This window comes from Spermophilus citellus, assembly GCF_964194105.1.
Source record: "Spermophilus citellus genome assembly, chromosome: X".
Taxonomy (NCBI): domain Eukaryota; kingdom Metazoa; phylum Chordata; class Mammalia; order Rodentia; family Sciuridae; genus Spermophilus; species Spermophilus citellus.
In genome coordinates, this window is record NC_138190.1 from 10,671,987 (window position 1) to 10,688,635 (window position 16,649).

The 16,649-nt window shown below is 40.0% G+C and overlaps 1 protein-coding gene across 1 annotated transcript in view; it reads right to left on the reverse strand.

Moving 5' to 3' along the window:
* CLTRN (collectrin, amino acid transport regulator) overlaps nt 1-16,649 on the reverse strand; it is a gene marked incomplete at both ends in the record, with an annotated part of 39,041 nt that overhangs the window by 10,877 nt on the left and 11,515 nt on the right. The window contains 2 exons of the mRNA XM_081276568.1: nt 917-1,111; nt 7,053-7,166. Of these exons, the coding sequence (XP_081132694.1) occupies nt 917-1,111; nt 7,053-7,166 (309 nt within the window). The remainder of the gene's footprint in view (nt 1-916; nt 1,112-7,052; nt 7,167-16,649) is intronic.

Here is a 16,649-nt window from a genome sequence, read left to right on the forward strand (position 1 = left end):
TGGAAGTCATGTTCCTGTGATCCCCACTTACTAGAATTCCTCTTCCTTAGTATCAGAAAGGAAGGTTTAGAAGCATTAAAGTGTTCAGTGAAGAATCGAGGAATCTCCCATCTTTCCCCCTAGATTAGAGGTACTTACAAAATCATTTTCTCCTTTCATCATGCTGGGAAATCCTGCCTACTTTCCTTCCTACTGCCTCAGTACCTCTCCTGCTGGAATGAAATTCCCTCTTGAAGCAATATCAGTAATTTAGACATCAAGGTTTGTGAGTGCTCCAGAATCCAGAATGAACTCAAGAAGTAGGACCCTGTATATAGGTTGTTAAATTGAAAGCTCTCAAACAAAACTAATTAGAAAAACTTATATATATTCATTGAAATGAATCCCTTTCAGAAATTCTAATTTAGTGAGTCTGAGATAGGGCCAAGGAACCTACATTTCAAACAAGTGTTCTGGGTGATTCTGACATAGGGAGTTGATTCAAAGACCATGAGAAACATAGTTCTATATATCATAGAGGGTGGCCTGGAGGCCCTGGGCCCAGAAGAGGCAAGCCATGGTAGGGAGACGTTCAAAGAATTGTGGAACTATTGGTATCTGGATGTGGATGACTACCAAAGATTAACTCCATCTACTTGAACTCTGATTCATTCCATGTATCCAGCTTAGAAAATCACAACACAGATAAGAAATACTCATATGGTATAGAATAGAAAGAAAGTAAGTAATGGAAGGAGCTTCATTAAGCAAAGGACACTGAACTCTTAACCAAAAAGATGAAAGAATAAGTGATATTTTAAAAATCACCATTTTTTCAACTTTAAGGTATTACCTTCAGCCAGAGGAAAATCTTATTTTTCTAAGTCAAGAGAAAATAAGCAAATACTTCTTAACTCATTCCCATTAAATAGCTTACCTTCTTCGTTGCTGGATCCCTGATAAAACCAGTAGCGTAATTGCAACTATGACGATACAAAATATCACACCAAAAATAATAATCCAGATGGGAACAGGTGGGTCCATGGGTGGTGCAATAGTAGAAGGAATTTTTAAAAATTCCAGAGTCTGGTCATTCAAAAAGAAGACATTGTTGATCCGGTTCCTATTCATTCTAAAATTCAATCATAATCAAAAACAAGCGAAAAATAAGACAATAAAAAGCACTAGAAACAAAGTATAGTACTGTCTCTCCACGATTATAAATATCTCTATAAACAAAGCATTCTCCTAGCAGGAGACTTCAGGTTGACTAGAAATTTTGCTAAGGACAATCGTGTTGAGGTTTCATTTAGTAATTTGTAGTGCTGGTTGCCAGAGATGCCCATCTATTACACTGCTGACCTGCATTATTGTGAATCTCCTAGAAGTAACTAAAAGTCCTGAGCTTTAAATCAATCTGCCCACCATGTTTTATTTCCTGAGAAATAGCTTCTAGATTACAATAACAGAACTCTACTTAAGGTGCTTACATAAATACCAACAATCCCATGAGGTAAAACTGTATGTAAAAGGTGAGTGAGAAGAATGGGAAGAAAAGAAAACCAGGAACAGAAAAAACACGAACCAAGAGTGTCTTCAGATTCATCAACTTGATTTCTTTCCATTAACTCAACAAACATTTGCCAAAAACTTACTAAGTATTATATAACTGTGTTAGGTGCTGGAGATACAATATGAAATAAAAATGCTCAGGAGCTTACACTCTTGAAGGGTAGCAAATTAGTATATCCACACCAATAGTGCAGTGCTAAATGTTCTGTGAAAGAGGCAAATATGGGCACAGTGGGAGCACAGGAGAGGACCAAGTATGTTATAGTAAATGAGCTGTGCTTTGAGGGACAAGCAGGAATTCTTTAGACCAAAGTATGCAGTAAACACAGTAATAGAATCATGGTAAAGTACTTCAGTAAACTGCAAGTGGTTCCATATGACTAAAGGCAATGGTGGTTCAGGAAACCAAAAACCTAGAAAAATCTAAAGGTAAATGTGTTACTTTTCCCTTTATTTCCCTGTATTTTTGGTGGTAACAATAGTTAGAAAGGCGTTGGTAGCAAAGACTTATTTAAATGAAAACAAATAAGTGAATTTCTAATTGGAATTACAAACTAGGTGAAACAATTCCTTGGAGATATGTTATGGTCTTTACTGAATTCACACTATACAAATAGACTTCATCTACCTTTAGAGCAGCCTGGAAAATAGAAAAATAATATGAGGGGCTGGGGATGTGGCTCAAGCGGTAGCGCGCTCGCCTGGCATGCGTGCGGCCCGGGTTCGAGCCTCAGCACCACATACCAACAAGGATGTTGTGTCCGCCGAGAACTAAAAAATAAATATTAAGAAATTCTCTCTCTCTCTCTCTCTCTCTCTCTCTCCTCTCTCACTCTCTCTTTAAAAAAAAAAAGAAAAATAATATGAACCTATGTGACTTAAAGTTTCCTAGTAGCTTCACCAAAAAAGTAAAAAGAAACAGGTAAATTTAATTTTAATAATGTATTTTTGTCTAACATATCCAAGAAAATATAATTTCAAAAATACAATTCAATATAATCAATATTGAATTGTTTTATATTTTGTTCTATACTGCCTTAGAAATTTGGTATTTTACACTTAGCAAGCATCTCATTTTGGACTAGCTATAGTTCAAGTGTTTGATAGGTATACCTGGCTGGCAGTTCCAATACTGGACAGCCTAGGTCTAGAGCCTGATAGTAAGTAATGACTTGAGAAATGCCACAGACCAGCACTAGCCCATCAGAGAAAGCCTTCTTTAGCAAATTAAGAAGAAAAAAATCTATAATGAGATCTGGGGTGTTGATCAGTGGTTGAATACCACTTAGTATGTGTGAAGCCCTAAGTTCAATCCCCAACAACACACACACACACACACACACACACACACACACACCCTATATTGAGGCAATCAGGTAATCTATAGCAAGGGATAATTTAAATGTTTTTATCAAACCACGAAATGGTTTCCTTTTCATAATTAAATATTGATAATTTGGGACCACAAACCTTTCCACAAAATAATGAACTCCACTACTAACATATAACTCAGAGAATAATGAAAAGTTTTTCTGCACACTGATTCTACCTACCTGGTTGGTCAACCCTTTGCTGCACTCCAGGCTGGAAATGTATTCTATCACCTCTCAGGCTGAATAAAAGTTCTGGCTCATACACAGATTAAATCTCCTCCACTACAGGAGTCCCCAATTGGCATCAGTCACCATGGATATCTTTCAACTAGGACCAGAGTTGAATTTGGCCAGATCCTCACAAAAGAGCAACAGCATACATCTTAGAATGGCTGCCCCTTTCCTTGCATCATTCTACAGGTATAAAGAGTATAGATTTAAAACCACTGTAGGTATGGAAGAATATGCCTAGGTCAAGTCTTCATTCTTTTTAAACTTTCTAGCATAGTGTTATGAGTTAGATATTAGGTATCCCCCAAAAGCTCATGTGTGAGACTATGCAAGAATATTCATAGGTGAAATGATTGGATCATGAGAGCTGACCAGTTGATTGATTAATTCACCCAATCAGTGAATTAATCCCCTGATAGGGATTAACCAAGTGGTAACTGAAGGCAGGTAGGGTGTGCTGGAGAAGGTGGGCACTGGGGACGTGCCTTTGGAGTATATATTTTATATCTGGCAAGTGGAGTCTCTCTCTCTGCTTCCTGATCATCATGTGAGCTGCTTCCCTCTGCCATACTCTTCCCCTGTGATGTCCCACCTCATCTCCAGCCCTGAGGAATGGAGCCAGCTATCTATGGGCTGAGACCTCTGAAACCTTGAGCCTCCAAATAAACTTTTTCTCCTCTAAAATTGTTCTTGTCAGGCCTTTTTGTCAGAGCAATGAAAAAGCTGACCAAAACACTAAAAAGCTTTAGCAAATCAATAAATCTCTTTGATCCCCAGTTTCTTCATTTCTAAAACAAGGAAAATGAGCCTGTGTTCAAAAATTATTGGCATTAAAATTAAATGCCACAGATGCATAAGACATGACTTATGAACCAGAAAATGTTATGTAAATATGAGGTAGAACTATTTTGCCCAGCCACATAGATTCTTCGGCCCTGAAATTGCTACTCTCTAGGTACCATCTCCTTTCCCCTCCCCCACTCTATTCTTCCTTCTTAGCACTATTTCTTTTATTTTTATTCCAGTCTGGCATACCCTACTCATTCCTAACATAAATTCTCATTTTATTGACCATCCCTACATCCTAAATAGCTTCTCTTGCTAAGGCCTTTGAAACAGACATTTAGTTGAGAACATTTATCATCTTTCCCTACCTTTACCCCAAACAATCTTCCTCCTCACATCAACTGAAGCCTAGTTTAACTACAGTGCTGTCATTTTCCCTGAAGCCCTCCCAGATCACAAGACTTGAACAAAATCTCTTTTACCATGAAATTTGATATTGCTAGTTATTACTCCCCAAGGGGTGGGTTTTAATTGTATTCTTTTTTAATATTCACTTTTTAGTTTTTGGTGGACACAATATCTTTATTTTATTTATATGTGGTGCTGGGAATCGAACCCATTGCCTCATACATGCTAGGCAAAGCGCTCTATCACTGAGCCACAACCCCACCCCTTAATTGTATTATTAGTGGCAAAAATAATTTAGTTCAAAGACCCTTATTAGAACAGATTCAAACATTTCCTGTTGCTATAGATCCTCAGTGCTTTTGCTTCAGCAAGAAAAATAGACATTTATTCACAAAAATCTTTGGCATTTGATTAAATACTCATTATTTTAATTGTTAATATTTTATAGACAGTAAATGAGTTCTTTCACTAGAAATTTTTCCTTGGTAAAGAGAATAATATGCATTTCAGCAATTTGTAAAACTTTTGTGGGGATGGTTACTTTGTTTTGTTCTTTCTTTCTGTGGAAATAATTTATTTCCTCAACTTATTTTTTGAACATACCTTTGCCCAACATCAATCACATGCAGCATTTGATGTTCTGACACACACAAAGTGTGCATTAATTGAAATAAAACCAAATTACATTCCTTTACTCCTTGAAAGTAAAAAATTAGTTTCACTTTTGAATGTTTGCTATGATTCCAAGGAGGAAAGGGGTGCAACTCTTAGGAAAAATTGCCCCTTTGAAATGGGCAAAAAACGTTACTCATTCCTAACATAAATTATCATTCTATTGACTATCCCCATCTCCTAAATAGCTTCTCCTGCTAAGACCTTTGAAACAGACATTTAGTTCAGAACATTTATCATCTTCCCCTACCTTTACCCCAAGCACTCAATCTTTTTTTTTAACCAAATTTCCTTCTTAGTATTATCTTTTTGGGCAATTTCTACATCATATTGTCTTTGAGATATTTTGCAAAACTATAAGTTCTAGAAAACTAACATAATGCAAATGATTTTTGTCCATAGAAAATCAAATAAACTGTGTCTGGTAGAACATGATCCATAACTGCCTGATAGAATGATGGATGCATCTATTTGTAAATGTATTTCATCATTCTTCATTCCTATATATGTGTGGTTCCTTAAAGTCCCCTTTGAAATAGTTTCAATGAGCTAGGCACACTGATGCACACCTGTTATCCCAGCAGCTCAGGAGGGTAAGGCAGGAGGATCTCAATTTCAAAGCCAGCCTCAGCAACTTAGCAAGGCCCCAAGCAACTTAGCGAAACCCTATCTCAAAATAAAAAATAAGAAGGCTGAGATACAGCTCAGTGGTTAAGTTTAATTCCTGATACCAAAAAATAAAAAAGTGAAATACTTTCAACATCTTACTAGTTCCCTCATTAATTAAGGAGATAACAAAACCTTTGATAGTATTCATTTTTAATTTGTATGAGTCATGATCTTTTTTTAATATTCATTTTTTAGTCGGACACAATATCTTTATTTTATTTATTTATTTTTATGGGGTGCTGAGGATTGAATCCAGGGTCTCGAACATGCTAGGTGAGCACTCTACCACTGAGCCACAACCCCACCCATGAGTCATGATCTTTATTGTTAAATTATCTTTTAAAGGTAAAGACTGAAAAAGATAAGTCTTCAGAGACTCAAGAAATGATGATACTTTTCTAGGTTTTAAAATAAAATTCAATGGTATGATTTGTTGCTTAAACTCCTTACATGTGGGCTGGGGTTGTGGCTTAGCGGTAGAGCGCTCACCTAGCACGTGTGAGGTGCTGAGTTCGATCCTCAGCACCACATAAATATAAGTAAGTAAAATAAGGGTATTGTGTGCATTATACAACTAAAAAAATTTTTAAAAACCTCCTTACATGTATTAAATCATTTAACCTATTTAACCTCAGTAGCTCTGAGAGAGGGGTACCATAATTACATTTTACAGATGATGAGAGGAAGGCCAAAAGAGGGTGAGTAACTTGTCTGTATTCCAATAGTTATCAACAGGCAATGCCAAAAATTAAAAACCTAGGCATTCTGGCTCCTGACAGCCTGTACCATTAAAGAATAGGGCCACAAAAGGGTTCTTGCCAAAAGGGGACAATAGCGGGCTGGGGCTGTAGCTCAGTGGCAAAGCACTTGCCTTGCAGGTGTGAGGCACTGGATTTCATCCTCAGCACCACATAAAAATAAAGATACTGTGTGCTCATCTACAATATATATATATAAAGACAATAGCACGAATTCTTAGCTAATGGTTAAACCTGGGTTTCTTAACTATAGCATGATTGACTTTTGAAGTCAAATAACTCTTTGTGTGGGGTGCTTCACTGTGCATCATAAGATGTTTGGCAACATCCCTAGCTTCTGCCTACTTGATGTTGGTGGCACACCTGCCACTTCGAGTTGCGACAAGAAAAATGTGTCCACACATTGTCAAAGGTCTCTTCAGAGACAAAATTGCTCCTGGATGAGAGCCAATGATCTACCTCTCATCTCTAATAAAAATTAACAAAAATGAAATCTTTGACAACATAATCAATAAATCAAATGTGGGGCAGAATGAGAACTCTTCCACATCTATGAAATCAGCAAGTCAACTGACCAAAAGCAAGCATATTTAGGGGTAGTTACCTGATGGCCGACTGTACTTCAACAGCAGGAAGAGTATGATTTTTTGAAGGGTCTGTAACCACAAACCAGAATGACACCCTTTGGGTTACATTGCAAAGTAGGACATGGGAAATTCTGCAGACAATGGAAAGAAAAAAATACTTCGTAAGAATATCATCCCAAATGGCATTACACTGTTTCTTCTGATGCAATTACCATTTTATGACTCACCTTAGTTACATTTGCAAAGTTATTTTCTACCATTTGAAGGAATAACTTAATAAGAAAAAATTATATAGGAAATTCTCATTGCTTTAAAATCATATACTCAGGAATCATTTCTTAAGAAGGAATCTGCCACAAAAATTAAAAAGGAATTAGGCAGTGGAGAACATTAAGGATATTGTTCTCTATCATCTAGCAGCTGAAAGCTTCTCTGCTTCCTCAATACTGGGTTCCTCTCTAAACCACAGAAGCCTCTGGCATGTGCTCATCAAGTTTATTGGCCCCCTGTCCATTCTACCTTCCTCCTCTCAGATTCAATCAGAATCAATTTTTTATTCTTGATTCACTACTTGCACTGTCTGGCTCAACTTCTGTCCATACCCCCCCCCCCCACCACCAGAGCATTGGGACCCAAGAGGTGCCTTCCTCATGTACTTTTGAGGAAACAGTTCTTGTCAACAGTTGCTTTTGTATTGCCTTGAACAGACCTCCAAACTTAAGTGTTATAATCAATTCACCAGCAGCCTTTGAATACGTGATTTGTAGTTACATGCTTTTCAACTACAAAATGGCAATGTGACTCACTCTATTCTATACACATGAATTACCCATAATTGAAAAGAGAGAAATGACATTGGTGTTTAGAGAAAAGTCTATCTATATGAGGATGCATGAACCTCAAAACTATAAGAGAGTCCATATAAAATCAACAGTGCTAAATCATAAATTCTGGATGGCTTTCACTATTTTCTTAAGAGCAAAGTAAGAAAAAATGGCATTCATATACACTGCATACAAATCAAACACAAAGCAATCACATTAACTGGAAAAAAATAGTTATTTGTTATTCTTTTAAAAGAGAATTTCATTTTATTATATAGTCATTTTTACACTGTTGAAAGAGAGTACTCTTCTGTAAGTAGCTATCTGGAGAAATTCCTTCATTTTCTCCCTGGCAGGTAGAAAAGAAGATGCAAGTGGGAGGCCCCTCTGCCCAGGGCTGTGTCTGAGAGCACCAATGGGGAGGAGAGAGGCTTGAGCTTTCCTTGCGCTCCAGATAGCATGGGGCGGGGCCCCGCGTGCCACTCTGCCTCGTGCTGTCCTCGCGTCCGAGGGGCAGGAGCCTGGCGGGTGCCAGATCCCTGCAAACGGCGCCCCACACGCCCCACGTGCTTTGTCTGCCCCAACTGTCACTTGTTTCGTGTCTGGCTGCGACCACACACGTTGGGAACCGATCCCTACTCAAAGACGCTGATCTTGCTCCACCACTCTCATGGGACTCTACCTGAGCAGGTGCCTGCACAGGTACCTGGGCACACCACACAAGGCCGCCCTAGCAGCACGGCCTTTGAGGCCCAGGAGAATCACCCAGGAGCACCAACCTCTGAGGCCCAGGCCTGCCGCCCGCCGCCCCCGGGACCCTGGCAACTGTAAACCTGCCCCGGGACACCCAGAGCCCCAGGATCGCTCCCAAGCCCCCCACAAGGTTCTGCACAGTGGGGACCACACAAGAGGCAGGAGGGCGGTGGGCACCCCGCCTGCGAGGTACAATCGGCTCAGGCTGCCCCTCTGGCTACTCCTGACACCCCACCTTACCGAGTTCCGCTACGAATGCATGAAGCGCAGACTTCGCCACGCCCCAGACCCAGGTTGGCCCCACAGCCGCTTCAAAGTCCGAACGAACCCCGAGGGTCCAGGGAGCCTCTACAGGTGCCCACCTTCCCAGCCGGCCCCAGACCCCTGTGCCAAGGAGACAGTGCTAAAGCACCTCAGCCGGTGCAACAAAGGGAAAAGGAAGTTTGATGGACCCCTGTGGTTTGAGGAACCTGAGCCCAAGAGGAAGCAGCAGAGCCCACAGCGCAGACCATCTGCCTTCAGGCCCGTCATCAGAAACGGAGTGGAGCCATCCTTCCTGCCCAGGCCGGGGCCGCTGAAGAGAAGCGTCCGCTTCAGGGCATCTGCCTCTGTGAGGAACAGACTGAGCCCTGGCCTGCCCTCCAGCCTTCCTGGGGCCTCCCCTGGCCCCTGCCCCACTGGCCCCAGCTCCCAGGCCAGCCCAGGACATGGTCTCACAGCCCCTGCTGCAGGCCTGGGAGCAGATGTCCCACTGTCCCAGGAGCCTAGGCCTTCCTCCCCTTCCCAGGGGCCACACCAGGAGGGCCCTGCTGAGCCCCAGCACACTCAGCCCGCTCACCTCCTTGGCTCCTAAGAGTCAGAGCCCTGCCACCCTCCTCTGAGACTCAAAGCCACAGTCCCTTTATCCTACAGGCCCCTCTACCTGACAGGAGTCACTGAGCCAACAGCTCACTTCCTACTGCTTCTGCCTGACAGGTCTGCCACCCCCAGACCTCCTCTCCCTACCCTGAGGAGCCCAAGCTCTAAAGAGACTACTCAGATCACAACCCTGGACTTTCCCCTGCCAGCCCTCTCCTGCCTTCTCCCTGGGAGGAGGCTCACCAGGAAGGTGGCCTTCTTCCCATGCTCAGTTAGCTTAGTTAAGTGTTTGTTTTCATTTTATATAGTAGTAATAACAAGAGTTTTGCTTTACTAGAAATTGTCATATGCTTTCTTTCAAAGTTAAGTGTTTGTTGGTATTTTATATAGTAGAAATGATAATAGTTTTGTTTTACTAAAATAAAATGGTTTTGTTTTGTGTTTGTGACTGGGCCTGTCCTAAGCATTTTGGAGGGTCTGATCAGTATCTGTGGCCTCTGACACATAGGTGCCAGTAGCACACCTACAGCTATGGCTACCTACAGTGTGTCCCAGTAATTTCCAAAGAACCAAATCGCCCTTAGTGGAAGCCACCAATCCAGAGCTAAATTTAAAAAAAAAAGAAAAGGTTAAGTCTCAATAACATGCTTCCAAATGAAAAAGCTTAGTGTATATATATATATCATAATGTCATTTACACACGTTATATAATTATTATTCAATGTAATCATGATGTAATTTAATTCATATTCACGTATATACCTCTACTTTTATATTGTATAGGTATATCAATTAAATATGAATTAAATTAATTACACTGACTAAAATATTTTAATATATCATTAATAAATATAGTGTAGTAATAAATTTAATACAATTAATATTATTCCATTATACGAATGATATAAAAAGAAATACAAAATTGTATTTCTGACATAATAAAGAAGGCCAGAAACTAGGCACAGGGTCATATGTCACCTGATGCTGTTCTCTCCATCTAAAGTCTCTTGATACATTGTTCAAACATGAATTTCAGGTTGTTTTCCGTTGGAGGGCCAGGGAATACAGCTATGAACACAGCAAAGTGCCTTTGCCTGTGGAGCTTGCTTTCTAAGGGTATAGAGGCAGAAGATAAACAAGTAAATACATAAAAACACTTTGGGGTGGGGATAGGAGGGGTGGTGAGCACTCTAAAAACAGCAGGGCTGTAGTAAAACCACAAATCAAGGTTTTTGCTTGAAATTTTCCACTCATCTGTGGGGTTCACAGAGCACTACATGTAAGTGACATATAAGGAGGGGCTTAGACTCTGATTGCATTAACTGAGATGCTTTTGGCATTTGGGGTAGGATGTCCCCTCTTCGGTGGGACTGTCCTGAGCCTTGGGCTACATTATTTATCTCTGGTCTTACCTCTAATTGCTGCAGCACTCTCCAGTCATGGATGTATGTCCAACCTCTGACACCCACTCTACCCTGTCCCTGTGACTGCACACACACAATTTCCTGGGTGGAGTCAATACCATCCATACCCAGGTAAAGACTTTATATTACTTCCTTCTCGTTATTTTATGTTTAGATGTTTTATTCTTTTTTAAATTTTTTTTTTAGTTTTATGTGGACACAATAACTTTACTTTTTAATTTTTACATGGTGCTGAGGATTGAACCCAGGCCCTCACACATGTTAGGGAAGCCTCCACCACTGAGCTACAGCCCCAGCCCAGAAGTTTTATTCATTAGATAGCTTTAGAGTTTACCAAACAGTGAGTTATTTGAAATGCTGCCCTGATTTATGATGTAGGTTTTTGTAGACATTAATCCCAAGGTTCCTTTCCACAAAACTTCTATTTCAGCTGCCTGTTAAGATCATCCAGTGGTTTTAAACTCTAATAGTACAGTAACACATGTCCACAAATCCCTTGGCACTTGTCCCTTCCAGGGTGAGGCCCAATTCCTCTTCCCTGAGTGAGAGATTCCCTTCTAACTGATACAGGTTTGGAAAGGGAAACTTGCAGATGCCACCTAGTCCAAGGGATGAAGGTGAACATAAAGCGAGGTCCTGTGGACATGATTTACTTGACACTGTATGCTCTCTCATTTCCTTCTTCAAAATCCCAATGTCTTGGATAAATTATGAAGAAACAGCAGCCAATATCCAATTGAGGACTTTTACATAATACCTGAACAGCCCTCTTTAGAAACATCAAGGTCATGAGAAACAATGAAAGACTAAGACATTGTCACAGAGCGGGGGAGGAAAGTAAATCCCAAGATGAAAGAGGACATTAACAGAAAATTTGGGGAAATACAAATAAAGTACTGAGTTTAGTTAATATTTATCTGGCAATAATTTCTTTAATTTTGATGAGTATGCACTGGTTAGGTGAGATAAGAGCCTTAGGGGGAGCTGGGTGAGGGGTAAAAGAGCAGGCTTTTCTATATGGGTACGACTGACCCTTGGAGGTAACTTATTGCTTTGGGGACTGCCCAGAGCTTGTGGGAAGTTTAGCATCCTTCCTGGCCTCAACTAACTACGTGTCAGCAGCACTTCTCTTTCACAGTACCCTGCCCAACCAGCCATTACTGAAAGCTAGCAATGTTTCCATGTAGTTCCAAAGTCCTGGGGCAGCACTGAGACACACAACCACCCCCAGACCTCCTCTCCCTACCCTGAGGAGCCCAAACTCTAAAGAGACTACTCAGATCACAACCCTGGACTTTCCCCTGCCAGCCCTCTCCTGCCTTCTCCCTGGGAGGAAGCTCACCAGGAAGGTGGCCTTCTTCCCATGCTCAGTTAGCTTAGTTAAGTGTTTGTTTTCACTTTATATAGTAGTAATAACAAGAGTTTTGCTTTACTAGAAATTGTCATATGCTTTCTTTCTAAGACTCCACAGCATGGTTTCTCCAAAAGTACTTTTGACATTTGGGGCCATAACATTCTTGGCGGTTGGGGCTGTTCTGTGCATTGGAGGGTTTCAGCAGCATCCCTAGCCTCTGACTAGTAGGTGCCAGTAGCACACCCACAGCTGTGCCAATCAACAGCATCTCCAGTGCCAAATAATTACTAGGGTTAAGGATAGGGAAGTAAATAAATAAAATCACACTGGTGGAGAATCATTGAGCTTCACTGACCTCTACTGGCAAGAAATAGTCAATCTTATTCTCTGAAAAAGTATGATTCTATAATATGTATCAGAGATACATATGTGAACAAAACAAAGTGGTGCATGCTGGACAAAAAATTATTCCACCTTTGGAGGTTTAGGCTACGGAACAAATATTTTCATCAATTTTCTGTAGAACACTTGGGCTACAAATAATTCCTGATATTTAGCCTTATATATGCAGGAAATGAAAGCTTGTTTTTGAAAATGAACTACTTTAAATTTTTCAAACTGGTTAAAATTTAAAAATCAAATGATACCAAGTTCTGGTACAGATTCATGGAATTGGAATCTCAGGGGGTGCCGTGGGAGCCATTGGTTCCTGCCCCTCTGGAGTGGCATTTGGAAGTGTCTTCTAGAGTAGAGAGTATAGCTACCAGAAACTCTTGCAGACACTAATGAGAATGTTCTCTGCAGCACTTTTCATCATGGCAAAGAACCAGAATGACTAAATAGCCATCAAGGGGGGATGGATAATGTAAATATGGTATATGGTATCCAGGGAACATTATTCCACAGATCACAGGAAGAAGCAGACCAGAGTTTCTCAAGCTCAGCACAATTAGGCCAGATAATTCTAAGTTGTGGGGATGACCTGTGCACTGTGGGATGTTCAGCAACAAATTCAGCCTCTACTCGCTAGAAATCAGTAGTACTATTGCCAGTTGTGACAATCAAAAATACTTGTCTGTGTTGATCTTTCCATCTACATATTATAACATGAGTTTCATGGTATTCCCTATTGGAGAGAGAATACAGCTGTAAACAAAGCCCCCTTTCCTGTGCACCTTGCTTTCTAAGGGAGGAGAACCAGAAGACCAACCAGTATACACATGCATTCACTTAGGGGAAGCACAAGAGCTAAAAAGGAAAATTAAGCAGTAGAAGGATACAGACAATTCCATCAATGCACCTCTGACCCCAAATACTCTCCTCTGTCCCCATAACTACACCATCCCACACCATGAATTCAAGTTATTTAAATTTATTCAGTGTTCCCACTGGGTTACAACTCATAGATTATTATAGTACCTCAGCAAACACAATGAAAATGTTTTATCTATTTAGTCATAAAGATTTCCAAAAGATTTAAAATTGTTGCTGAAAACATTAAACCCTCAATTTTCAAGTGAGATAGTAATTTTTAGGTACAAAAAGTTCCTAGACTAAAACTCTAAAAATCAAGCTTTCATCTTGAAATTTACTACTTAACGATTGCTAGATTTGAGACAAGTCATTTCATTATACATGAAGTACTAAGAAGGGCTTAATCTCTTAGTGTGCCAGTGGGGGTGTGCTCTTAGGATTTTAGTTGTGAAACTCCTTGTTAGGGAGAGAGACTTGCATCATGCTGGTCGTTTCTCACCCCCATCCTCTAAATACTACCCTCTAAATACTCTCCAGCCATAGATATAATCCCTAACACACCCCGTGTCTATATGCTCAATAGGTGGGGTCAGTACCATACCCAAGTAAGAAACACTTCTACATCAACTTCAAAAGTTTCAAGATAATGAAAAGGAAAACAGAAACTGTCACAGAGTGGATCAGAATCAGAAGAAGCAGATTCTGGAATAAAAAAAAGAACCCAACTAGAAAAACGGAGAAATACTAAAACTATCCATAGTTGAATAATAATATTGAATGAATATTAATTTCTCTTTTGATCAATCTACCACAGTTATTTAAAATACTATTAGGGAAACAAAGTGAGGTCCAGAGCAGGGTTTCTCAACCCTAATACTATTAACAATGAGGCCTGGATGCATTGTTAATAGTGCTGGGTTTGAGAAACCCTTTTTGGGGCTGTCTCAAGTTTTATATGGTACATAGCAGCAGAAAACACCAAATACACATTCAATTGTGAAAACCAATATCATCTCCAGACATTTCCAAATATCCTTGGGAGCAGTGGTGGGTGAAGGAAAAAAATCTCCCCAAATGGAGAACATGGGACTGTCTATATGATCTTTGTGATCTTTTAGCAAAATCTAAAAGTTTCCAAATTAAATACACATACACATGCATGCACAAACGCAAATATAAGAACAAAGAGGATATTTAAAAGTTGCCTGAGTACTATCAATTTGTTTATAAGAAATAAAACTAGGCCATGCTTTAATAAAATGTTCTTACAAGCTTCATTAATAGATAACATACATACTTTGAAAATAACAAAGAGCTTTATAAAAATGTAAGATATTAGCACCCATCAGAATAAGAATGCCCTTAATAACTATCTAGTTTTTTAAAGTTAGCTCTGCTATATACTCAAATATATGAAATATTTATTAGAATGCTTTCTGCTGTCCTAACATCTTAAGAAACAGCATACCTATCCTTCTCCATGATTGACATTAGGAAAATTGGTTGCTATGGTTTAAATATGTTTTGTCCAGTCTAAAACTCACACTGAAGTTTAATCCCCACTTAAGATATTAAGAGGATGGACTCTTAACCAATACTATGGTATTTACAGGTGGGCATTTGGGAGGTGGTTAAGATTATATAAATCATCAGGGTGGAGCCCCCGTCATTGAATACTGATGCCCCTATAAGGACAGGTAGAGAGACCAGAGGCAAAACACACACACACACACACACACACACACACACACACACAAATGAACAATCTCCATCTCCCTTAGGACACTGCCAGCAAGAAGGCTATCACCAGACATGGGTCCTTGACCTTACACCTTCAGAAATATTAGCCAAAATGAACTGCTTTTCTTTAAAAAAGTATCCTGCCTTGGGTATTTCATTATAGTAACACAAAACAGACTAATACAAAGTGTATAGTTTTAGCCATTTGAAATCTTCTTGAACACAAGGATACTAAGTATCCTCCCAATAAAATTGTTCTGTCCAAAGGTATGATTCTTCTAATGTCTTAATAAATAGAAAAGTAACCCAGTGATCGACAAATGTCAACCACAGAAATAAAGTCTAACAGATGTGTTTGTATTTTGATTAAACATAAGCAGTTGAACTAGGAATTAATAAGCCTACCTTAAAGTTGCAAGGTTGTGGGAAAGGGGCCAGGGAAAGCACAACTCTGAAGACAGACAGCAAAGGTTGTGTATGAAAATGGAGACACATTTATCAGCTGGGGCTTCCAACTTGCTGGGATGATACTTTGCAAAACAAACTGATGTCTTGGCTCCCCCAGGAGAAGAAATTGAGACCCACCAAGAGGGGAAACCCAGCATACAGAGCTACTTCTACTATGGCCATTGAATGCCATATCAACCATGGACACATTCTCCCAGGGTACTAGGGAAAAAGAAGAAGAAATGAGTGGGTGGGGCACTGTTTTCTTGTGTCTACACAGGCCCCTGGTTTAAGAGCACAACATAAATAAAGCATGCTTCATTCAATCACCATATTTACTAAGAGCTAACCTGATTAGCCAACATAGAGAGAGTGAACTTTCCCATAGTTTCAGGTACAAGAATTGAGAGATGCATACACCCTTGAATACCAAGGCCAATGTCTTGAGCCCACCAGAACATTAAAAAACAAGGTGAAAGCCAGTAACTCCCAAGATGCCAGAATCTGCACATAACTCCATGCCTTATCTGAGAATGGACCCAGGATATGAGGAAGGCAAAGGGCTTCTAGATTTCATGTGGCTTAAAAAGTCTTTGTCAGGAGGTTAGAATCTCTGCCCTGCTTTGAACTTCACAGTGTCCAAGCAAAGAAAACACGTTTAAATTCTACAAGCTAGAATATTGCCAGGGAGATTCCCAAATAAATAGTTTGTTGACCTGAAACAAAACAGAATTATCTGGGTCCTGGAACATGAGGACAAAGTCCAAGTGTATCCTGTGCTGTGAGCTCCTCTACTCCTGAAGGGTGGGCCATGTGGAACTTAATGGTTATAAAATGAATGGATGGATGAAATAAGGATAACATCTCATTATTTCTGGAAATTTCCCCTGTAAGACCTTGAGAAAGGGCTGGGGTTGTTGGTCAGTGGCAGAGTGCTTGCCCAGCACGTGTGACACACTG